The sequence below is a fragment of the Fistularia commersonii genome, chromosome 8 (genome assembly GCF_037954325.1).
Source record: "Fistularia commersonii isolate RoL2024-O1a breed Wild chromosome 8, RoL_Fcom_v1.0, whole genome shotgun sequence".
In the NCBI taxonomy this organism is placed as follows: Eukaryota; Metazoa; Chordata; class Actinopteri; order Syngnathiformes; family Fistulariidae; genus Fistularia; species Fistularia commersonii.
Window position 1 is genome coordinate 14,479,300 of NC_141291.1, and position 23,909 is coordinate 14,503,208.

Genomic DNA, 23,909 nt, shown 5'->3' on the forward strand with positions numbered 1-23,909 from the left:
CTCTCTCTGACACACACACACAGGCACACACACGCACACACATACACACACAGTGTGTGTGTGTGTTTTTTTTTTTTTTGCCAATTATCACACACCCTTTAGAAAAACGTGCCCTTGATCATTTTTATTAGAATAAATGCAAAGGAGAAATCCTTAGCTTTCCTTTTTCCTTTTAACCTAATGAAATCATTTGAATCTCAGCTCCCCACATCTGATAGAAATGTGATATTTTGCAATTTTTTTACTATTTTTTTAATCTAAAATGAGAACGTAGAACCCTCATCCACCTCTTCATCTTCATCCTCAACACAGCCCGGGTTTCTTCACCTCTTTACTCCGGTTGCAAATGATAGAGGTCACAGACTATATTTTATTTTATTGTTTTTTAAATTGCAACCATCTGTCTTCTTCAATTCCCGCGTGTGTGTGTGTGTGTGAGTGTGTGAGTGTGTGTGTGTGTGTGTGTGTGTGAGTGTGTGAGTGTGTGAGTGTGTGTGTGTGTGTGTGTGAGTGTGTGTGTGCGTGTGTGTGTGTGTATTCGTGTGTGAGCTCAGGTGAGGAGGAAACCGTGATCCGCGCCACAGGCAACCGGAAGCGGGGTGTTTCTCACCACCTGCAGAGAGAATTGCGAATAAGAATAGAAGACGAAGAAAAAAAAAGATAAATGAACCGCAGTGCCACCATCTTGACAATTTTAATTTTTCACGTCCGGTCTTTTCATTTTTTTTTTTTATATTTTTAGCGCAGATGATCAGGCCGGAGAAGAACCCACGGCAAGGAGAGAAGCGATGGATCTGGATGTAAAATGACACCAACGGGTTGTCAATCATCTAATCCCTGCAGATTGGGATCATTTGATCCTCCGGTGTGATGGTGCGTTCACGGCTCCGGGTCCTGGGACGCGCGTCCGGGTTCAGTCAGAGGGGTGCGTGAGAGGGGTGAAGAGCGAGAACCCGCAGCTTTACGCTGCTGCGGGATGTTGCTCTATATGTCTTTACCATCTCGGTTTGCTCTTAAAGGGGATGTCGCGGGTCCCCACGCAGCCCACAGACACCGTGGAGGACGGACAGGATGCGAGGCGCAGCGGTAGGAGGAGCTGGAAAACAAACAAACAAACAAACAAAAAAAAAAACCTAAGACAAAGCAGCAAACCAGAAAACAAGTGATTGTATAAATATTCCATATGTCGTGGGAACGAGATGATGTGGAACCAGCAGGGTGTAGAAGTCAACCTTGGACACTTGAAATAATCACGGAAATAAAAAAGCCTCATGAATTTGAGGCTGAGAGAGAATCATTTTTGACCTCAGAAGGTCATGTGTTTTTTTTGTTTTTTTTTTTGTATTTTTTTGGAAGGGGAATGCAAAATTCAAAACAATCCAGAACTTCATTCATCCTTCCTCCAGATCCTCATCCTGGTTGCTCCATCCATCACGCCAACCTTTAGTGACGTCTTCAGTGATGCAGACAAACAGGAAGTTTGGTGAGAAATGGATATTGTTCTTTTTTTTTTTACCGTAGTCAAGAAAAACAAGTGAAACCTGTGATTCATCTTATGCACTTCCTGCTCAGAATAATCCGATTCAACCCAGTGTTACAAGTGCGCACGCAAGAATGGGAGTAGAAATCAATCGCACTGGACTTCGGACGGAACGCGTGGAGTCAGAGGTCAGGCGGTGTGCGTGTTCCGTGCGTGGATCCGCAGGCACGACGCAATCACGGCTGAGTATAAAACAATGCAGAAACGCAAAAAGAAAAGTGAGATTATTTTAATTCAATTTTGGTTTAAGCGCCGGAGTGGTGAGAAGAGAGGGGAGCAGAGGGTATTTTCCGGCCGTGGTCCAGGACAGGAGACGCGGGTAAGTTTCAGGTGATGAGGAATAAAAAAAATAAAATCATAATAAGATGTAAAACGGGTCCGGGGTGGGTTAGAGCCATCTGAGCTGCGGGATCAGTCCAGAAAATAAATAAAGACATAAATAAAAAAAAAAATAAAAATAAAAATCACCGAAGCAGTTCTGGATCCGACTGACGTACCAGAGATGTATTCAGGGACCGAATTTTTAACCTTTACCTTCCGTTGCTTTCAGAAAAAAAAAACAACAACAAACAAACCGCATGTCAGCTTGACATGTGGCTCAGAAACCCTCCTGACCCCCCCATCCCATCGCCACCGCGAATCCACGGGGAAATGAAAGACAGAATCAGATGACACAGAGGAGGCGCATCAAATAATGATTAAAAAAAAACCTGCATATGATGATGATAAAATCTATGTTTGAGATGATTTGAAACGTCACAGTTTTGAGGGCATCTTAATGAACATTGGTGATTTTACACATTTATTTCAAATCTGTCATAGAAAATGAGGCACATCTGCTTTGTGAAAAGCTCCCAAACACGTCGATTTAACAGGGAGATCGAACCACTAACGCCAAGTTTGTTTGTTATTTTTTTTCTCTCTTCTCGGAAAACACGAGATCTCCACGGAACCTAATTGGAAGTGGCGTGAAACGCTGTATCTTCTGTGCGTGACAGCCATCTCGTTTGTCTTCCCCCCCACCCCCGTCACCCCCACGATCGGACGTGACGTGGGTCGTGTCGAGACTGCGGGACCGACACTCGACGTCATAATATAGGAACCGGAAATGGATCTTGGATTCATTTGACATCATATCGGTTTGGATTATAAATCGTTGAGTTCGGATTCCCGCCTCTTCCGATCCAGATCTCTTCAGTCAGACGTGGAAAGACACGCCACTTTTGTTTTCTTCCTTTTTTCAGTTGCTTTCACATCCTTGGATAAAAAAATGCAAAAAAGGAAAGCAGAAATAAACACGACTTCGCCGGCAGGTCGCCGCCCCACTCTCCCATCGACGTGTGTGCGCTGCCGTTAGCCCCGCCCCCACGCATCAGCTGATCGGTCACGTGTTCCCCCTGTCTGCGTTTTTTTTTCCCCTTCCTCTCTCTCAAAATGGAGTTGTCCGAGTCGGTGCAGCGGGGGCTCCGGGTTCTGGCGGACGCGTCAACCTTCGACCGGACTGGCTTCCCGGTAATGGTGGACGTTTCTTTCCGGAGTCTGCTCTCCTCGCACGGCGACCGAACCGTCCTCGGTGAGCTGCGGCGTCCCCGCTTCTCCTCCTCCCCCCCACCCTCCAGCCTTTTGTCTGCACCGCCGCTTCCGGTTTTCTCTCCGTGTCTGCGGTGGTCTCGGAGGAGCTCCCCGCCAGTCGTTTACCGGTTCACGCCGATTGTTGCGGGGAACCGGGCACCGGGAAGACCCCTCCGCTCCTTGTGTTTAGCGAAACCGAGCGTCTGTGCGAGCCGCGATCCTCGCTGCGCAACAAGATGTCTCATTGTCATGGAAACTGTCATGGTGGCTGGTCTTAAAAACCTCCCCAGCCCTTTCATAACCATTAGGTTAAAATGAAAAATGAATCAAAATTAAAGATCAACCGGGGGCGCCGGTCGTCCTCGGATCACCCCGATGCTGCATTCACAGGCGTCTCGTTTTCGGAGCTCGCAGCTTTCAGCCCCCACTGAGGGCACAGTTATTTACCAAGGGAACAATTTGGACTACACAAACACCCCCCCCCTCCAACACACACACACACAAACACACACACACACAACCGCCGAAGCCGGGAGAGTATGTGTGGTGTGTATGCTTTGGGGGCGGGGGGGTCCTTTGACATGCAAATCATCCCTGATCGCCATCGCAGACGTCGATCTGTCAGGACGTGGATCCACCGTGGTTCGGATCAGTCAGGCGCGCCTGACGTTGCCATGGAGAAGCGAGGAGGCGTGGAGAAACCCTCCCTCCTATGTACCGTCATATCTATATATACACAGGTGTGTGTGTGTTCTGGTTGCAGATCAGCCCCAGCTGGAGCGAGTCGACCGGATTCTGCTGAAACAGAGCCACGCAGCAGCGACCACCTTCATCCTGGAGGCGGTGAGAAACAACGCGGACAAATCCACGCTCAGGTATAAAATGAGGGGTAGGTTGGTCAGCATACGACTGCAGGTAGTTTCTTCATCTAATGTTTAATTTATATATATATTCATTTGGAGCATTCAAAGGTGTTGTCATGATCCTTTGGAAATGCCTTTGAGTTTCTAATGGAATCAGTCCACATGTACCCCAAGTGGACTGAATAACACAGTGTTTATTATTAATATTATTATCATTATTATTGTTATTAGTATTCAATATTTTTATTTCAGTGCTCCACCAATGGTCCATTCTAATGTCACCTTTTGCCAAAAGAGCATCCACTGTTTAAAAGTTTTGAAAACTCACTACAGGCTAATGTGAATATTGGATTATATGGCTGTCAGGCAAACATCACATTAAAATCCAGCCAGCCTGCTACTTCATCATAAAGTTATAATTAAAAGAAAAAAAGCTAAATATATTTTTATAAAGAGAAGATAAATGTAATAAGATGCATTTATTTTACTTTTTTATTTCTTTCTGGACTGCTGGACTGGTTGACAGTGAGGATCAGTCCAGTCACCTTCATCCCGCTCCATATCGGATCAAATTTCCAAGCGGCTGTGGTTGGGGTTGTAACAAATCACAGTGTCAGATTTTTCCAGGTGTCATTGTGGTGTTTCTCACCTGTTCATGACAAAGAGAAGCGGGCAAAGAGTGTCATTCTTTTCTCATCAGGAAAGAGAAGTTTCTCCTGTTCTCAGCATTTGGAGGTTTTCTACTGATGGAGCTTCTTTTTCACACAGACAAAATATTTTTCAAGGACTGCTGTGTATATCCTTTTTTATTATTAAAAAGAAGACCTAAGTTTAAGACCACATTGCTTGTTTTATTCATTTCTTTTTGCTTGTGTCCACAGCTCCTGCCTGGAAGAGCTCTCATTCAGCCCAGAGAGGATAGAGATATTTTTATTGTCATACCAGGTAAGAGTGATAAGACTTAAGAGTGTGTGTGTGTGTGTGTGTGTGTATGTGTGTATGTGTGTATGTATGTGTGTGTGTGTGTGTGTGTGTGTGTGTGTGTGTGTTTTCTCACTGCAACTGACAAATCCTGTCTGTTATGTATTTACAGAAACATAAAAAGGAATTAGAGGTTTTGTTAGCGAGGTAAGTCTGAGCGGCATGGAGGTTCACCAGTTGATGTTATTGATTCTGCTGAACTTGAGAAAAAACAAAACAAATGAAAAAAAAAAACCCAAACACCACATTTTAAAAGATCGAACCAAACGGAGCGCGGTTCTTGTTATCATTCTCCCCTCTCTGTTCCAATCAAGTACCCAACCACCACCCCCACCAGGTATGACACAGAGAGCTGTCGTGATTAATTGCGATGTAAATGCCGCTTTATGAGCCGCAATAAACGGTTGGTGAGCGAGCCTGGCTTTCAAGGGAACTGATGTGAAAAAGCTGCGGACAAATTGTCGTATAAAACATAAAAGTGCAGTGCCAAATGTGATCCAGTGCCCGGCAGTAAAATGAACAAGTGCACATGACGTCCCAGATCAGGACATGTTTGACCTTTACCCTCCCAGTGTTCAGTTTGGCAGCAATTAATATGTTATAAACATGCAAGTTTTTTTTTTTCAATCGTTTCAGGATTTTTGTTGTGTTTTTTTTTTTTTTTTTATCTCATTTTTTTTATGTTCAAATCTAGCATAGGAAGTCGACCAGCCCAGATTAATGACGTCTCCTGGCGGCTGCAGTACCATATAAAGGTAAACCAAAGACAACATCAGTTGGTAAGGTATTTTTCGTTCCCGGTTGGAAACTAAATGGTTGTTTTCCGACAGAACGGACAAGTGGACAAGGTCAACGAGCCTTTCTACCTGCTTTCACTCAGCACGGAGGTAAAAAAAAGAAAAAAAAAAAAAAGCAGGGACGCAGCAGTCATTCTATTTCCACTCCTGCATTTCCTTGAAAGTGCGTGCGTGTGTGTGGTTTGTAACAACGAATGCCGCCTGCCTCTTTTCTCAGAGCAAAGACTCAACCGAGAACGTAAACTTCACCTGCACGATGGAGCAGCTGCAGGTAGGAATAACAGCATCCTGCAACTTGAGGCTTTCTAACCCGTCCTCACGTCTTTACGCGCGCTTTCTCGGAACCGGAAGCGTCATAATTCACCGGCTTGATTTGATCAAGGGGTTGTAGCTTTCATGGGAATGACTGATGGGATACGAACCAATCTGAATTTAAAATAATAATGCATGTATCCCCCCCCCCCCCAAAAAAAAATCCTGTTTAAATAAAAGTATGGAAATAAAATACACTGCAGTCACGTGAAACCGCTCAACCCAGACGGAGTTTTTAAACCGTGCAAACTGGAACACAAAACCTCCATAATCCATATATATGAGTTAGATTTTTTTTTTCAATTATTCCGAGTGGATTAAATAAACCCAGATTATTGCCGCAGCGGGTTGGTCGTGTTGCTAAGTGACCCCGCGGTGTCCTTGGATCCCCAGGATTTGGTAGGAAAATTGAAAGACGCCGCCAAAAGTGTGGAGAAAGCCGCCCAGATATGACGACGGCGGCTCCCTGATCTTCTTCCCGCTGGATGGAGGCTTCATCCCCCTGCTTCGGACACGCGTGTGACCTCATGTTTTTGGAATTTGTATGAAAATAAAAAATGAATTTAAAACAATCCTGCCGCAGTCCTTTGAGTTTTTCCCCACTTCCTGAAAGCGAATTGGAAATATAGGTAGTTATTGATTAAGCTTGGAAAAATTACCCGTGATTGACAGGTGACAAGTGTTTGGAGCTCATGTCGACAGGAGTTTACAGGGACATTGATACATATTTAAATAAAACTAAAAGCTTCTAATTAAGTTTCCAAAACTTTCATAAATGGGAAACAATATATGTTAGAAATTAAAGGATCCGACATCGTCTTCAGCCGTTCGGATTATAAAGAAGTCAAGTGGAAGTTTCTTCTACTACCGCTTTTTTTTTCCCGGCAGGACTAATGTCCGCACGGCCATTTGTCAAACGGACACATTTTATTGAGTTTAAAAAAAAAGAAAAGAAAAGAAGAGGAAAAAAAGAAAAGCAGTGGTCGTTCATGTCTGACTGCCCCGGTTAGTGGGTCGGATGGCATCCACGCGGACGTGTTTACCCTTTTACTTTTTTATTTCTTTGCAAAAACTGACAGGGATCGAAGGGGGCAGCGAACGCGCTCCTCACCGACAGTTTAAACCCGGAGTCCGCTCGGGAACGCACGGATATTTGATGGTTTAAAATCGTGCGTCACAAACTGACAACAACACACCGACTGTAAGTTTGAGGCGCCTTTAAGCCGCCGCCTTGTGTCCCTTCCCCGCGGGATCGAACCCACGCCGGGATCAACGTCTCTCAACCCTCGGGATTTATTTTTATTATTTTTCCCAATTGAAATGCATGTTGTTTTATTTTTTTTATTTTCTATTTCTCACTGCAGCCTCGTCGGACGGCAGAAAGTGCGTACACCGACAGTAATTCCCGGTCACCCTTAAGCAGCGAGACCACGTGACCAAAGCGGGGCGGTCGAACTACAAGCCATTTTGGGGACGGTGTCAGTTTCCACGGCGCACGCACGCACACACACATACATACATACACACACACACACACACACACACACACGAACACACACACTCTCTCTCTCTCTCTTTCACACACATACACACACACTCACACACCGCTGCGTGTTACTGGGGGCGAAGCGGATATTTTTTGGAGGCAAACTTGCCGTACCGGAGTGGGAACCCGCGCCGAGGCGCCGCCGGAGCACCGCGCCTCTCACGATATACCGGAACGGACGTGCGAGCGAGAACGGCGGCCAGAACGCGGGGAGTTTCATTCGCACGTCTGAAAAGGCGCTCCGGTCCGCCGTGCGCTCCCCGCCGCTGACAGCGTCTGCAGCCTGCTTCAAGATGGCGGCTCGCCTCCTATTCATTTTCTGCTGATCGCCTCCCAACTTTCATTGTCTCCGCGCCGCGAGACCCGCCGACCGCCGGCCGAGCATCCCCGGTGAGTCCCCCTCCACCCTCACCCCACTCCACGCCACGCCACGCACCCCCTCCCCCCACCCACTCCACCGCCGGTACCGTGGTGAACTAACGGCGGCGGGGCGGAGCGGTTTCGCTTCGGTGCTTTTGTGTGTGTGTGTGTTTATGTGTGTGTGTGTGTGCGCGCGCGCGCGCATGTGCGTGCATATATATATACATATATAAATATATACGTTTGTGTGTGTGTTAATTTTCCACGCATCGATCCAACCGTGAATGTGGAGCTTCACGGCTCCGGAGCTCCACGTCGGTGTGATCTCCGCGTTTGTGTCCGCTCGCACCCCCACCCTCCTCCACCACCCCCTCCCCTCCTCCTCCTCCTCCTCCACCAGCTTGAAAAAAAAAGAAAAATAGAAAGAAAGATGTTCCCGGTTTGGACCGGAGCCCCAACCCCAATTCCCGGATCGTGTCTACAAGTGTCCCGACGTGGGTGTGCGGTTTTTTTTTTTTTTTTTTTGCGGCGTCCGGATCGGCGTGGAGTGGGAGGTTCCAGGCTGGCTTTGGAAGAGATGCGGGGAAGCAGCAAGTGCTCCGGACGGTTCTCCCGTGACAGGGGTCCCACGCAGTGCCTCCCATTTTGTAGTTTCAGGACGTCCAGGGTGTTGGGTGTCCGGTCCCGCGTGGGTTCCGGCCGAGCGTGACGGGGTAACAGATTTATTAACTTAACAATGAAGGCTCCCACGGATGTGACATGCAAGCGGGTCATGTCATGATACATAAGGGTTTCTTTGTTGACATGGGATGATACTAAACACGAGGTGTATGTGGGATCACGTCACGCAGGTTTTTTTTTTTTAACTTCATTTTTTATTTTGCATTGTTTGGAAAATCCACATCCCGTGGGTCAGTGGTGTGTCCCGTCAGGACGACGCTCTCCAGGTTTCTCCCCAGATAGGACTCCATCATGTTTGGTATTATTTTTATTATTATTATTATAAAGAATACCCACTTTTTCACCCTCCCACGCGGATGGAAAATCAGGGGCGCCGTGACTCCAAAACCAGAACCCAAGTGAAATGCCCTTTATGTGTTTTTAATGAATGAAATTGAACGCGTCTCTCAATGTTGTGTTGTGTTCGTCCGTGGAAACGGGCGTCGTCCCGGGTCAGGTGTCTCGCGTGATTTTTTTTTTTTTCCATTTCTCCGTAATCTAGGTTTTTTTTAATGATCTCCCGTGTCCGTGCGTGTAAATGGACTAATTGACTAGTTGCTGTCAAAGGAGGACATGTAGGACTCGGTTAAGAGACCCCACATTTTTCTCGCGTGATATTATTTTTTATTTTGGCCACGCGACCCTTGTTCGTTGCGGACCGCGGGGACGCGTGTCGTGACAGACGTGGAGTTTGAACACCGAGCTCGGCGTCCAAACTCCAATCACTTTAACGTCGCACCGGCAGCTTCACGCACGGGACGGAGGCGGGCTGCGGGTTCGACACCCGTCGGACAGGTCACCGTGGGCTCCCGTGTCTATATGCGCGACTTCGGGTGATCGGCCGTGGATGTTGGGAAGTCGGTGTTGTGACCCGGACCGGGGCTGGCCCCGTTAACGGAGAGGAGGCGGGGTTGCGGAATTTAACGCGATCCGGGTTTGCGCTTCAACTTTGGCGCAGATGTTGATGTTCGTGTTGCCTTCTCGGCGCCAGAAAAAAAGGAGGCGATTATTCCAACCGGTCCGAACCCCCGCACCCTTCCATGATCCGCCAAAAAAACCCTCCGGTTCCCCTCTTTTTTTCAATTTATTTTTAAATCACGGAAACCGCACAGCCCGAATAAACCGCCACGGATCCCCTCCTCCCCCCTTCCCCGCAAGCACAAAATGGCAGCCACGTCGTTCGGCAGCCCCGCGGCGTTCCGCTCACCGTCAGCTCGCCGCTCGGTGCGCGGCGCCGCCGCCATCCCCGCGTCGTTCCGGTCCGTGGCGGGCGGCCGTGCGGGCGAAAACACGTCAAGGGGAGTTACCATAGAAACGCGCAGGTTTCCCCCCCGTCCCCCTTCTCCACACCGCTGCCTGTTCGGCACACCTGACGCGGAGACCGGGTGCTTCCCGGTTGTCGCCCGGTTTCACCCCCTCCCCCCCCCCCCCCCCCCCCCGTTTACCTTCTTAACCCACCCTATCCCTCCAAAAAAACAAAAACAAAACAGAAAACCCGCAAGGCGCTGACGTAACTGACGCTATCGCTTGATTTGCGCAATTGCCGCCGCAACGACGCGTGTTATTTTAATCGTCTCACGTGACTCCGCGCTACCCGGAAATAAACGGGTGCGGGGAGTATATTAAAACGGATCAACTCGATCCGAACCTGGGATTCTCCCATTTCGCGGTCTTTTATTTAAAAAAAAAAAACAAAACAAAAAAAAAAACCATTAGATTTCAGAGTTTCCGCGCAGCCGCTGTTTGTCCGCCGAAAGTTGTGCGGCTGGTGTTTATTTTATGAAGTCACGTGACCGGCAGAGACCCCCCCCCCTCCTTTCACCGGATCGTCCAAGGCGAGATTTACGATGATGATCCCCGCTCAGGTTGGAGCCGGACCCCCCTCTCCCTCTCCACCTGTCGCTCACCCACTCTTTTGCTCATTCCCGAATTAACATAAACGATGATGTTGCTTTAACGCGGTGCGAGCAAACAACTCTCCTCCTCCAAATGGCCCTCGAGGGCTGCCGTTGTTTAAAACACTGCGCGTCCGTGTGTGTTTTTTATATCGCAGGACTCTAGACTCCTTTTGTTCACCATGCATCGGACGACAAGGATAAAGATCACGGAGCTCAACCCTCATCTCATGTGCGTCCTGTGCGGGGGTTACTTCATCGACGCCACCACCATCATCGAGTGTCTCCACTCATGTGAGCAAAACATTCAACAGTTGCGCACACACACACACACACAGTCAAACACACATCATCTGACCGCTACAAACCAAGGAAAAAAAAAAGTTTTAGCTCGCGTTCAGGATTTCCTCTCATGCTCGCTGATTTTTTTCTTTCTTTCTTTTTTTATTTCCCTGCACAGTTTGCAAAATGTGTATTGTTCGTTACCTGGAAACCAGCAAATACTGTCCCATCTGTGACGTCCAGGTGCACAAAACCAAGCCCCTGCTCAACATCAGGTGAGTTTACTTATTTATTCCAGCCATTTCTGTTTAACGGGTTTATTCAAATAGTTCTAAAGCCACTCCTGCTTGTCCTGCATCTCCCTCTTGTCCCTCCAGGTCGGACAAGACCCTGCAGGACATTGTATACAAACTGGTCCCAGGCCTCTTCAAAAGTGAGAGAAAAGACACATGTTTTTGGTTTGAACCTGGATTTGCTTGTTCTCTGCCTGGTTGTCTGTTTAGTTGGTGTTTTTAAAGGAACATATGTAAAAAGGGAAGAAGAAAAAAAAGACCAAACATTAGGTGTTCTGCATGTGGATGTTGCTAAAGGGCAGAACAGAGACAGAGTTTCTGTTTTCAAATCACATTTTGTTCCATTTCTTCGCCATGTTTCGTTAACCGGCGTGTTTTTACGCTGAACTACTCCGAGCTTGAGTACGGATGAAACAACCAAGGGATCTGTGGAGTTTAACTTGTCAAATAATTTGGTTTATTTTATCCCCCCCCTTGTACCTGTAAGATACTTGAAAATGATAAGTACTGTGATTTTGTGATTCCTTGCAGATGAAATGAAGAGGAGGAGAGACTTCTATGCAGAGCATCCTGTAGATGGTGAGGGAATCCTTCTTTTTCTGGATGAAATATCTAGTTGTGATTCCATGCTTTTCCAGTGACGGATGTGTTGTTGCGCAGCTTCGAACGGATCCAATGAAGATCGCGGCGAAGTGGCAGACGAAGACAAGAGAATCATCACGGACGATGAGATCATCAGCCTCTCCATTGAGTTTTTCGATCACAGCAGGTCTGTATGTAATGCCAAATAATGTTATTTCAGCTGGAGTTCAAAATCGTAGCTTTTTAAATATTTTATTGGGAGGGTTTTCAAAATGTTGTATTTATTTTTTTAATATGAACTGCATCGACCAACACTTTCTGTCACTGATCTCGCTCCCCGTTTGGTCACAGTGCTGTAACGTCAGCTGACCTCTCAAACGTTTTTGTAACATTTTCCCTGAACCTACCAGTTAGTGTGTGCATTGGAATTTTCTCCGCCTCATTGCTGCTCAAGCACTTTGAGCCTGACAAGAGGAATGAAAGGAAACCACTGGGACATCTGTTGGAGTGGGGGAAAAAAAGCCTGTTTTTCATTCTAGTAGAAAGAATAAATAAATAAGTAAAACTGGTTAATGAATTCAAAGGAAAAAAAAGTTGACCTTTTTTGAATATAAATTATTTATATCATACAGTAATTCAGTAATTTTAAAAACTCCTGGAGCCTCTAAGAGTCCTGTAACGTTTCTTTTTGTGTCCGAGCAGACTTGGAGGAGCAGTGGAGGATAAACAGTCTAAAGATCAGGTATCAAACTTGGTTGTCTCCAAGCCGCCTCCCTCCCCCCCCTTTTTTATTTCTTTCCAAATAGCCGCCTTTCAATTCATCATTAATTTTGCAATGTAAAGCCTGTCCCTAAAGCTTGTCTTTTGACCCCGGCTAGGTTAGTTTTGAGAAGAATTGTTATATTAAGGCAGAGCAGTTTGTGCCCGCTGTGTTGCTTCCACACATTATGTGTAAATATGTTAAATAGCAACGCTGATCTGTAGATGGCGAACAAAAGGTACCTGCAGTGTCCAGCAGCCATGACAGTCATGCACCTGAGGAAGTTTCTGCGCAGCAAAATGGACATCCCCAACACTTACCAGGTCTTTTTTTAAACCATTATATTTTTTACAATTCATTTTAAATTATGTACATTTACATTTAAATGTTAAGCAGCGGTTATGATGTGAAACCAGTCTCTTGCATTTCAGGTCGAGGTCATGTACGAAGACGAGCCCCTGAAAGATTATTACACATTAATGGATATTGCTTATATTTACACTTGGAGGAGGGTGAGACCACTTTTTGATTATTATTTGACTGCATTCGATCAAAAAAAAAAATTGCCTCCGTATGGTGTTAAATGATTTGATATGTTAAAAAACAGACATTGTCAGGTTGTTTCGGTCAGCTGTAAGAAAATGGCGCTCACATTGTAATTTGTAAATTGCTAATTAGAAAGAATCATTCTCAAATTTCCCCTCTGAGATGATGAGTCAAAATTTAATCCAATCAAATTCTTTACTCCTACTGAAATGTTCTAGGTTTTTTTTTTATTTTATTTTTTTTATTTTGTGGTTAAAGTTACTTTAATATTTCCTTATTTGCACCAAACTCAGAAGTTTATCCCCCCAGTTTGTTCACAAATGGGATATCATGGGGTTTTCTCCTCTTTGACACACATTTGGTTGCTCCACATTACAATTGGCTGTTTCAGGATGTTTATGTTTTTGTGACAAAGGATCCGGTTAATTTACGATTTTTCGGGTTAAACCGAAAAGAGCAAAATACAACTAACTGGAATGTTTTTTAGATGAAAAGCAAATATAGTGCATTTCATCTCATCCTCGTTTATTGTATTGTTGTTTTTTCAAGTACTTTGTTTTCTTCTCCCTTAATATTTCATTTGAAACATTGCCGGCTTTTTAAAAATACTGCTAAATAATATTTTTTGACATTTTTTGCCTCTTTCTCGCTTTTTTTTTCCCCCAATCTTTTTTGAAAATTATTTATTTTGAAAAAATACTACCAACAAAATGCTGAATTCTTGTCAATTTTAAATAATCCATTCATTCATTTTCACTTTATTAGGTTTGAACAAAAATGAACCTTTCTTTGTGATTTAAAGTGTTTCCTTTGAAGAATTTAGTGCCCTGTTTAAAGTCACTGATTCTGGTCTTCATTTTTTATATCACCTCTCTGCAGAACGGCCCGTTGCCTCTGAAGTACCAGGTGCGGCCGAACTGTAAGAAGATGAAGGTGAGCCACGCGCAACCCGAAGTGCAGAGCAGATCCGGTCCCGAAAGCGATTCTGCCAGCGACAAAGCCGGAAGTCCCACCGGGGCCCCGTCGACCTCCTCATCACTACCAAGCCCGAGGACGCCGGCGCAGTCTCCGCACCCGCCGCCCCAGCACGGCTCCGGCAACGTCAATGGGACCCCGGGCGCCGCACCCCCGACCCCTGGCCGTTCCTTTACTGCGTTCAGTGGCGGGGGCAAACAGCGGAAGGTTTCTCTCAACGGCTCGTCGACGTCCTCCGGATGACGCATGGATCCGGATCAAACTGGACCGGACCAGCCAACGCCAGACACCTGATATCCGCTCAGCTAATAGCCTACTGTTTCCATGCCAACGTAGTTCCATTGTGTAGTCTCTCTCTTTCTCTCTCTCTCTCTCTCACTCTCTCTCTTCCTCTCTCTCTCTCTCCATTCGTTTGTTGTTCTAAATATTCTGGCATCATATGTAAGTTTTGACGTAGTGGAGTCTGACATTTCAAAAACAAGAGGAGAAAGGTGGAAGCAGGGAATGTTGCCATGGAGGGAGCTGCGGACCGTGTTGTTGTGGAGTTGGACCGGAGAGCATTTATCCCTTTTAAAGCTAGGCTACGTCTTTATTTACAGAAGTGACTGAAGAGTTCTATTTTCTTTCTTTTTTTTTTTTTCTTTTTTTTTTTTTTTTTTGAAACTTGTACACTGTCCGCCTCACATTCGTCCGGACATTTTATTTTTTAATCAACCAATCCGATGAAACTTCCGGCCACAGGAGGGATCTGCGCGTTTTTTTTTTAAAAAAAAAGGCTGTCGGCTCCACGGAGCGGGGGAATTAAAAACCACGGCCACGGATGAAAAGGAAACGACACACTTTTCTTCACATTTTACTGGAATAAAAAAACAAACAGAAACTCTGGCAGCGGTGGAGGCGAAGGTGCTGTTTCACTTCCTGTCCGGAGGCTAAGACTCGATTCGGGCTCCATGTTTTAATGTTTCTTGTGTTTTTTTTCCGTATTTGTATCGCTCGATTATATGAACAACTTATTGTATTGTTACTGTTGCACAGTATAAAACATCTAAATAAAAACGTTTTACACTTATGGGATAAAAACACTTCGTTTCTAGATTTTCTCTTGATTCCTCGCACTCGAAATTCAAGACATGAAGTCGTGTTTACACAAGAACAAGTATCAGCCCTCTCATATTCCACTGTTTGTACATTTTGAAACAATCTATTCATGCTTATTTTTAACGCACATCACGCCAGATTAAATTATCATTAGTCATAATTTCTATTCTTTTTACGGCCCATGTTTCTGGAGGGTTGGGTCGAGGTTCGCCTGTATTTATCCGTCATTAATTGGATCATGTTGTGTTTGCAAAGGGCGAGGTGCAGTGTGTATTTACGAACAGATGGTTTTAGAGACAATATCAAACGAATTGGATCAAACTTAAAATCCCCTCTTGGGTCTTACATTTTTAGAGCAAATCAAGTGACTTGTGTTAAGAAATAAATCGAATATTTCGCCCGGGATTGAAAGCCTAATGGTCTGTTATTAATAGATTATGTAAACTGACGGTAATCGGAATATAAAAACAAAAAACGTTGGCCCGAGAATAAATTAGCACAACAAACAACATCAAATAAGCAACAACTGTCTCACATTTTGATTGAAAGCTGACTGATTATTTTTGTCTTTCTTTTGTCTCCTGTCTTCGAGGATCTGAGTTTAACAAAATCATTTTTTTTCTTTATGAAATAGAAAACAAAAACAAACGCTTTGGAAGATTAAAAATTATGATCTCTTGTTTTCCTAATTTTTTTTTAGAAAAAAAAAAAGGTCAGGAATGAAAAAAGATAAAATTAGAATACCGTGAAAGACGATTTGGGAATTTTGAACGTCTTAATTTGATTTTTTTTCTATTTGGATTGGGAAAAAAATCGCACGAATCCGAAAACAGACTTGAAAATTAATAATTTGGTTGATGCACACCCCGGTCCCATCATCCGGACGTTAAAGAGGTATAAGCTCTAAAGATGAAAACAAAAATAAACACCATTTGAAAATAAATAAACAAAAAATAAATAAAACAAAGAATTATCCGTCGCATTTGGACTCTCATCTCCGTGGGTCCCCCCACGGCTCCTATTACGGTAATAAAAGAGTCACGCGTGAAAGCATGAGCACTTGTATGAGTCAGAATAGCATCCCTTTCCACTTTTATTTTCAAATTAGGAAACATGTAAATCCATTAAACTATAAAGAGCACCGAGGCGTCAAGACAATAAGAAAAAAAAAGAAAAAAATGCACTTTAAATTAAGGTGTGATTCGGCTGTAGCTGCGGGGGGTTTGTTGAAAATACAAGCATTACATTTGAGAAAAAAACATGTATCATGTCGTTATTTCTTTTAGAATTCACTGAGAATGTAGAACAAAAAAGATGTGAGTGAGGCGAATCGGCCTGTTTTTATTGGCTTCTCTTTCCGATGCTGTTGTTTTTAAGTCACTGAGATCAAATGGACGATTTCGGTAACAGGAGGTTCTTTGATTCTTCCTGTCTTTTCCTGAGAAATAAATATGATAAAAATGTTACTGGACTGCTGCTTTAAAAACCCAGAGTATAATCATAGAAAATGGACGTATCCCTTAAAGCCTTTTTCCTAGCAGATTTTTTTTAAAATACATAAAACGGATTTGAACCACGAGGGTTCCGGGGATATAAAAAAATGAAAATAAAAAAAAAAAACGGGCGAAAGAAGGAATTAAGTACATCAAAAATAAAAATGAAATGGAAATAAATCAATGAAAGTAGCTCGAGTTATCCTTGCGTTCACCGATTGATTTCCATCGAATCCACCAGCAATCGAATACACACGCGACCCTTTTAATTTCTTAATAACATAAATCGACGCCCAGAAACACCCGAAAATCAATAACCGATTTTTCCCTTTTTCATTGTCAAAACAACATCGATCTGCGGACTAAATCTATCACACTCGATCAATAGGGACTGGCCAAAGCTGACGATCGAGTTTTTTCATCACGTGGTGGCTCAAAATGCGACCCGTGGACGTTGTATTTTATTAAAAAAAAAAAAGAAAAAAAAAGAAAATAAGCGTCTTGGCTGTAAGTGTCTTTGATAAAGCGCAGGGATTTTAATTCAGTTTCATTAACATCTTGGATTGTTGACGTTGATATCCTGTGAGAATTCAAATCTAAACGTCGAATGTGGAAATCTACCCGCTTTGGTGTCGTTCTGTCGAGCATCACATGACGTCTCACTCCGATGACACATCGGGAAGCGACGCGGAAGCGCACCAGGCGACCAGAGGGAGACATCTCGCATATAGACGATCTTTGACCGGGCTGGAGCGACGGGGCGCCCCCCTCGGCTTCCTGGATGTTACCACGGCAACATTTCACAACACCCGGCGAGGTCAAACGCAAGGAGTTTGAATCCACCGAAAGTGTAAGAATAATACATTAAATAAGTTGTTTGTCGCCGGAAGTGACGTAATGACCCAACGCCACATCGTTCAAGGTGAGTGTCAACGCATATTTGAGGGAAACTCCGTCCGCGGCGTCTCCATGTGGTCCCTCCGGCTCCCCGACTGACTCTCCGGATTCCTTGCAGTTTTCGAGCAATATCAGAAATCCAGGATGCAGTTCGTGCAAACTGTCGCCGATATGGCAGCAAAACCTCAAAACACGGAAGTTCTTCAGAACGCAGGTAAGGGAACCCCTCGAAACAACGCCGGGGCCGCGGCCCGTTCAGCTGATGTCCCCCCCTCCTCCTCCCCCAGGTGTGATGACCCTGCTGCGGCCCCTGATGATGGATGTGGTCCCGGGGATCCAGCACACTGCAGCCCTGGCTCTGGGCCGACTGGCCGACCACAGTGACCGCATGGCCGAGGCTGTGGTGACCGAGGACATCCTGCCTCACTTGGTTCAGTCTCTCAGCTCTCAGAATGTAAGGGTCTCCACCCAGTGTGTGTGTGTGTGTCTGTGTGTGTGGATGCAAGCAGGCAGCCTCATGCCCCAACACAGCTCAAGCAACCACCCTGGGATAATATTCTCCCACAGCCTGCTCTGTGACGACTAAATAATCTGAAACTACAATGTAATTCCTTTTTTGGAGTGTCCAAGTATTTCAATCCGGAGGAAAATCAAAATTTGGACGATTCTTCCAAAAGCCGAATAGTGATGTGAAAACTGCTCGATTGAGAGCAATTGTGGCCATTAATGGAGCATAAAAGATAATTACATTTCCAGCCACTGAGGAGGGTTTTAGATCTTATAATAAAGTTTTCTGACAAAAAAAACAAAAACAAAACAGCCCAATTGTAAATGTAAAGATGTTTAGGTGTCCATAACATTTCGTTCTGTTCATCTGTGTCATATCCAACAGAGGCATGTTCGTAAAATAACATAAGATAATCTCACTAAAACCAAACACAGTTTAAGAGCACCTTCAATGGGATTTCTATTGAAATAAAATCAGATTAAAAGACTCAAATTTATATTCCTGACAGATGGAGGATTTATTGTATGTTTACATGCCAATAAATTGGTGGATCGTGTTTATTGGTTTGATGTTGTGGGAATTGTTTTTACAATGTGTGTGTATGTGTGTGTCTCTCTTTGAGAGAGAGAGACTAAGTCAATGAAACACAGAAGGGTTTTCTATTTTAACAGTGAAGTTAAAAAGATCATGAGGAAAATACAAGATTCCGGACAACTATTCTGTGGGATTATAATTGTAAATACTCTGGAGTTTACCATCTCCTTCCTGATCACATGCAGTCACCTTCTTAAAATAATTGCCAAAAAAATTACATTTTTTGCCTTTTTTTTGAGCAAAAATCATCACTTGTTTTTTGTGTTTTCTGAAAAACTTGCTTTGGCGATTCATTTTTTATTTTTTGAAGAAGGCAATGATTTATAATTGCTGACTTTATTAGAACCAACCAAGCAAAATTACTTTCATTCATTCATGCATTCATTTGTTAAAGTGACAATATCTCAACTGCATTTCATTTGATAATTACCAGGGCAAAGCAATAAATCTAAAAAATATGGCTTTGGCTTATTTTCTTTGATATAATCAATGAAATGATGTAATGGATGTTCTTTTTCAACATTTGTCTGGACTTTGATGGCAAGAAAGATGGGTGCTTATTGATTTCCAGCTGGTTTTATGAGAGCGGCTAAGATTCTTTGGAGGACATTAAAGCTGTGGGGGAAATTAAAGCTTTTAAAGCTTGATTCCTCATATATTCATCTTCCTGGGTTTCGATAAAAAAAGAGATCCAAAGCTGGGCTATCGTCATAATAAGATGTAATGTTTTTTAAGCTATAACATTTTTTTGTCATGAAAAAAAAAAGAGGAAAACTTATATTCCTTATTGTTGCGGAAGCATTATTTCCAGTTCTGGTCCAAACGTCAACCGGACTGGTCTTTTTCAAGCAATTCAACTTGTCAAATGAGATATATTTGTGTCATGAATTCATGAATCATAGAGAAAGCGTTCGGTGTGTTTATGTTTCTGGGATTTTTGAACTTTGTATTTGTGTGTTTACCCGCAGAGGTTCCACAAGAAAGCGGCGGCCTTTGTGCTGCGTTCTGTCGCCAAACATTCGCCGGAGCTTTCCCAGGCAGTGGTAGCCAGCGGGGCGGTGGACGCGCTGGTTCTCTGCTTGGAGGAGTTTGACCCCGGGGTGAAGGAGGCCTCTGCCTGGGCTCTGGGCTTCATCGCACGCCATAACTCATGTAAGGACACATTATGATATCCAGGATTCACATCCCTCTCTTCGCTTTTCTTTAACTTAACGCAAAGCAGGATCTTAGAAACACTCGTGCACACATACACACTTTGCATTTGGGAGTTGATAATGTCCACTTCCACCTGTCTCACCTCGCAGCGCTGGCACAGTCGGTGGCTGATGCGGGCGCCATCCCCATGCTGGTGCTGTGTCTTATGGAGCCAGAGATGGCTCTCAAACGCATCGCGGCCTCCACCCTCAGTGACATCTGTAAACACACACCAGCACTGGCCCAGACTGTGGTGGACACAGGCGCTGTCGCTCATCTTGCACAGATGATCCTCAACCCTGATGCCAAACTGAAGGTGAGGCTCCTTTGGGAAGATGCCCGATGAACGCGGGCTCAAAGCAAGGATGGGTTTAAGTCACCTGATTGGGGAAAAAAAAGAAAATAATTCACATGATATCTGAAAACATCAGAAACACAATTTATGCACCAATTACATTTTTAATCATTTGCATCTTCTTTCTCATGAGTAGATTTTTTTTGTTGCATTTATTCAAATATTTTAGCAATAATCATTAAATATATTCATTTTAGTTACATTATATTTTTTTCCTTTTTTCTGATATGTTTCTGATGTTTTTCGGATGTCGTGAATTATTTTTCTTTTTTTTCCCCCAATCATGCGACTTAAACCCATCCCTGGAAAAAAGGAAAAAAATATAATGTAATGCAAATATAATGTAATGCAATAAATGCAACAAAAACATTTCTATTAATAAGAAAGAAGATGCAAATGATTAAAAATATAATTGGTGCAGAAAGAAAGAATTTCAAAAATGTTTCCTGTGCGGTGACTTTTCCAAGGCTGAAACTATTCAATGATTAAATGTCATCCTTAAAAAAACTTTAACTTGCATTCTTGATGAATTTCCCCAAACTTAAGCAAATTAAAAAAATAATAACTTTATCATAGTAATTGGTTGAAAATTGGAAAAGAAGTGGAAGAAGTCAAACAAATGCATTAAATGTACCAAGTTCAAGCAAGGTGAAACGATGCAAAGGTCATAGAGGTTGTTCCTCCCCGTGCAGCGGCAGGTTTTCTCCGCCCTCAGCCACATCAGTAAGCACTCCGAGAACCTGGCTGAGATGGTGATTGAGGCGGAGGTCTTTCCCGCGGCAGTGGTTTGCCTCCGAGACCCCGATGAGTACGTCAGGAAAAACGTCACCACCCTGATGAGGGAGGTGGTCAAACACACCCCAGAGGTATTTGATATATTCCCGGGTGAGGGAAGAGACAGAGACACACACACTCACATGCCTCTTGTGTGTTTTCCAGCTTTCCCAGGCAGTTGTGAGCTGCGGCGGTTTGGCAGCAGTGATAGACTACCTGGCGGATTGCCGTGGAAACCTGCGTCTGCCAGCCATCATGATCCTGGGATATGTGGCAGCCCACAATGAGAGTCTCGCCACTGCTGTCATTCTTTCTAAGGTGTGTTCATGGCTGATATTCTCCTAACCTGCAGGGAAACCACACGCATTCTTTCAGATTTGGATCACATTGACTGAAGCGTTGAACTCATTACAGCGAAGTATGAAACACATAGAAATATCTATAGTTTTCTTTCACACTAAATATTATCATGTGTACTGTATTTTAGTGCAGTGTACAGATGCATTCTATAACGCGTGACAACACACCACTAAAGAATTTTAACAAACCGTAATAAAACTATGTATCTCCATGCAGCAGTCACCTGTTTTTCCCCATGAAAATGTTGCAAAGCCACATGGCTATGTTGCAGTGTCACCTGAAGATGTTTCAATCACATGTAAAAAATGGAGGGGATCCACTTCAAATACGCTAGTGATTTTATAAAGCGGTTGGTGATATTTTATTCGAATAAGTGCAATAAAAGTAATAAAATCAGTGGTTGTGGTGCCGTGTGTGCTCCCCACAGGGGGTGCCTCAGCTGGCCCTGTGCCTATCGGAAGAGACGGAGCATCACATCAAGGCCGCCACCGCCTGGTCCATCGGTCAGATCGGACACCACAGCCCGGAGCACGCCAAGGCCGTGGCCTCCGCCAACTTGCTGCCAAAGCTGCTTAATCTCTATGTGGACGCCTGCAGCTCGGAGGATCTGCAGGACAAAGTACAACAAACCGCAGTCAAACACGCTGCACGCGACATCAGGGCTCCAGAGGGCATGGGCCTAGTTTGTTCTGTGCGCTTCACTCATCTCCTGTTGCACTTTGGTTTTTCAGAGTAAGAAAGCCCTGAAGATGGTTCTGCAGAAGTGCACCCACCTCCCGGCTTTGGAGCCCCTCTTGTACGACGCGCCTTGCAATATTCTCAAATATGTGGCCTGCCAGTTCAGCAAGGTGACCATAACGCCACGCTGACCTTTTAAAGTCTCAGGGTTGTTTCTCGGATTCTTCTTCTTTTTTTTAAACTGTCTTTTCCCTTCAAGGTGCTGCCTCACGACAGTAAAGCTCGCCGCTTGTTCGTTACCAGCGGGGGGTTGAAGAAAGTGCAGGAGATCAAGGCAGAACCCGGATCCCCTCTGCAGGAGTATATCAACACCATCAACAGCTGCTTCCCTGAGGAGATAGTCAGGTTTCTCACCTACGCTCAAAGACTTCTCTGCCTCTTGTGTAACCACGCAGTCATGAGATAGTAACTTCTCAAAAAAGAACACATAAATCAAATAACCTTAAAGTAAATAATGTCCTGGCAGGTGTCTCTCTTTTTCCTTTTTTCCTATTAAATGTAAACACCAGCTGAACTCGTCTTTCAACTGGAACCTTTTCTTCTTTTCAGGTATTACTCCCCTGGATACTCAGAAGTATTGCTGGAGAGGTTAGAAAACTACCAGCCAGCCTGAGTCCGGTCACATCCTGCAGAGACAAAAGATGTACATAACATTCCGGCAGCTTTTTCATTGAAATGTCTTTTTTTTCTCTCCCAATGGCAATTATGTGTAATATAAGATACTATGTGCTGTATTAAAAGACCTCAACTATCATAATAAAGGAAAAAGGGTTGCTATTTTTTAGATGTTTACATCATAACCCGGGGTTATAGCCAAGTTACTCTTTGTACCTCACCTCTCCATGTGGTCAGACGGGATGCATTTTCTGTCTTTTTTTAAATAATATTAGAAGTTCTTGTGTTACCGAGTTTTCACCGGGCTGTGTATTTGCAGAGTGTTTTGCAGGTTTTTTTTAACCCCCCCCTACCCCGCCTTTCGGGCGCTATTTGCACCGGTGGCCTCTCTATTTATAACACGTGTAACAGAGAAGCGCAAAGATGTAACGCGGCAGAGGACACAAAACCTCCGCCGCGGCCGCAGCGCCTCCTGGCGGCCGCCGCGGCTCACCGCGCCTCCGTTGAGCGGCTCAACGTGCACGCCCATGCGCGCGATCGTCCGTGTGCGCGCGTTCGCGACAGCTGCGGCGCACATGGCGAGACGCTCTTTGTCTGCACGTCTGTTCGTCCTCCACGTCATCGGGACCGCGCGGGCGAGCCTCCGTGCGACCCGCCGGAGGAGCTCCGCAAGGCGGCCGCCGCAGCCGCCGCGTCCCGCTCGGACGGTTTTGGAGCACCGGCCGCCCCGGAGCTCTCGGTGATTAATCGACGCCGCTTGAAAAGCTGCAATCGGATTTTTTTGGCTTTCCTCAGAGAAAGCAAAGGCGGCTAAATGCTAGAAAGACCCATCGATAGGATTATTTCATTAAAAACAAACAAAACGAATGCAATAATCAATCAACAAACAAGAATCCTGCGGATAGAACAGGATATTATATTAGATCGAATGCTGTGATAAAACAACGGAAGCATTTATCGAATCTTCCGTCGGTTGCAAAATACCGATAATATACTCTTAAAAATGTGATTTAATTCTAATCTGAAAATATAATATTCCGACCGGCGGAAATAAAAAAATATATTTCTAAATACCGACTTTGGTGTCTATCGCGTCCCGTTTTCCCATAGGACTATTCCATGATATGTAAACATTTATTTTGCTTTGAGAGGAACAAATAAAATCATTATATTGTGTAATATAGTGGGTTTATTCCTAAACGAGAGGTCGGTTGTATGGAAGTCGTATTCGGTTCGGAGCCTTCAGTTATTGACGTAAC

The 23,909-nt window shown here is 44.4% G+C and overlaps 3 protein-coding genes across 6 annotated transcripts; all 3 read left to right on the forward strand.

Annotated features, from left to right (window-relative positions):
* The first annotated feature begins 2,947 nt into the window (after nt 1-2,947).
* On the forward strand, nt 2,948-6,629 carry commd3 (COMM domain containing 3). Its single transcript, XM_086150395.1, has 8 exons — nt 2,948-3,113; nt 3,876-3,987; nt 4,857-4,920; nt 5,069-5,103; nt 5,651-5,711; nt 5,787-5,843; nt 5,971-6,024; nt 6,459-6,629. Exons 1-8 carry the CDS (start codon nt 2,975-2,977, stop codon nt 6,516-6,518), a joined length of 582 nt encoding a protein of 193 aa, XP_086006521.1. The 5' UTR covers nt 2,948-2,974; the 3' UTR covers nt 6,519-6,629.
* Nucleotides 6,630-7,070: 441 nt separating this feature from the next.
* Nucleotides 7,071-15,104, forward strand: bmi1a (BMI1 proto-oncogene, polycomb ring finger a). Of its 4 annotated transcripts, XM_086151342.1 has the most exons (11): nt 7,071-7,266; nt 7,430-8,001; nt 10,745-10,880; nt 11,047-11,143; nt 11,246-11,301; nt 11,693-11,740; nt 11,822-11,930; nt 12,446-12,485; nt 12,728-12,826; nt 12,935-13,015; nt 13,929-15,104. In XM_086151342.1, the coding sequence occupies exons 3-11, from the start codon at nt 10,769-10,771 to the stop codon at nt 14,265-14,267; spliced, it is 981 nt and encodes a 326-aa protein (XP_086007468.1). In that variant the 5' UTR covers nt 7,071-7,266; nt 7,430-8,001; nt 10,745-10,768; the 3' UTR covers nt 14,268-15,104. The 4 variants fall into 4 exon arrangements, with proteins under 4 accessions (XP_086007468.1, XP_086007469.1, XP_086007467.1 ...); XM_086151343.1 differs by lacking the exon at nt 7,430-8,001; XM_086151341.1 differs by lacking the exons at nt 7,071-7,266; nt 7,430-8,001 and adding an exon at nt 8,466-10,556.
* A 2,229-nt stretch (nt 15,105-17,333) lies between these two features.
* Nucleotides 17,334-22,750, forward strand: spag6 (sperm associated antigen 6). The gene is made up of 11 exons (XM_086150396.1): nt 17,334-17,537; nt 17,631-17,726; nt 17,800-17,966; nt 19,583-19,766; nt 19,919-20,124; nt 20,856-21,029; nt 21,103-21,255; nt 21,725-21,916; nt 22,029-22,145; nt 22,235-22,380; nt 22,585-22,750. The coding sequence occupies exons 1-11, from the start codon at nt 17,513-17,515 to the stop codon at nt 22,646-22,648; spliced, it is 1,524 nt and encodes a 507-aa protein (XP_086006522.1). The 5' UTR covers nt 17,334-17,512; the 3' UTR covers nt 22,649-22,750.
* Nucleotides 22,751-23,909: the final 1,159 nt, after the last annotated feature.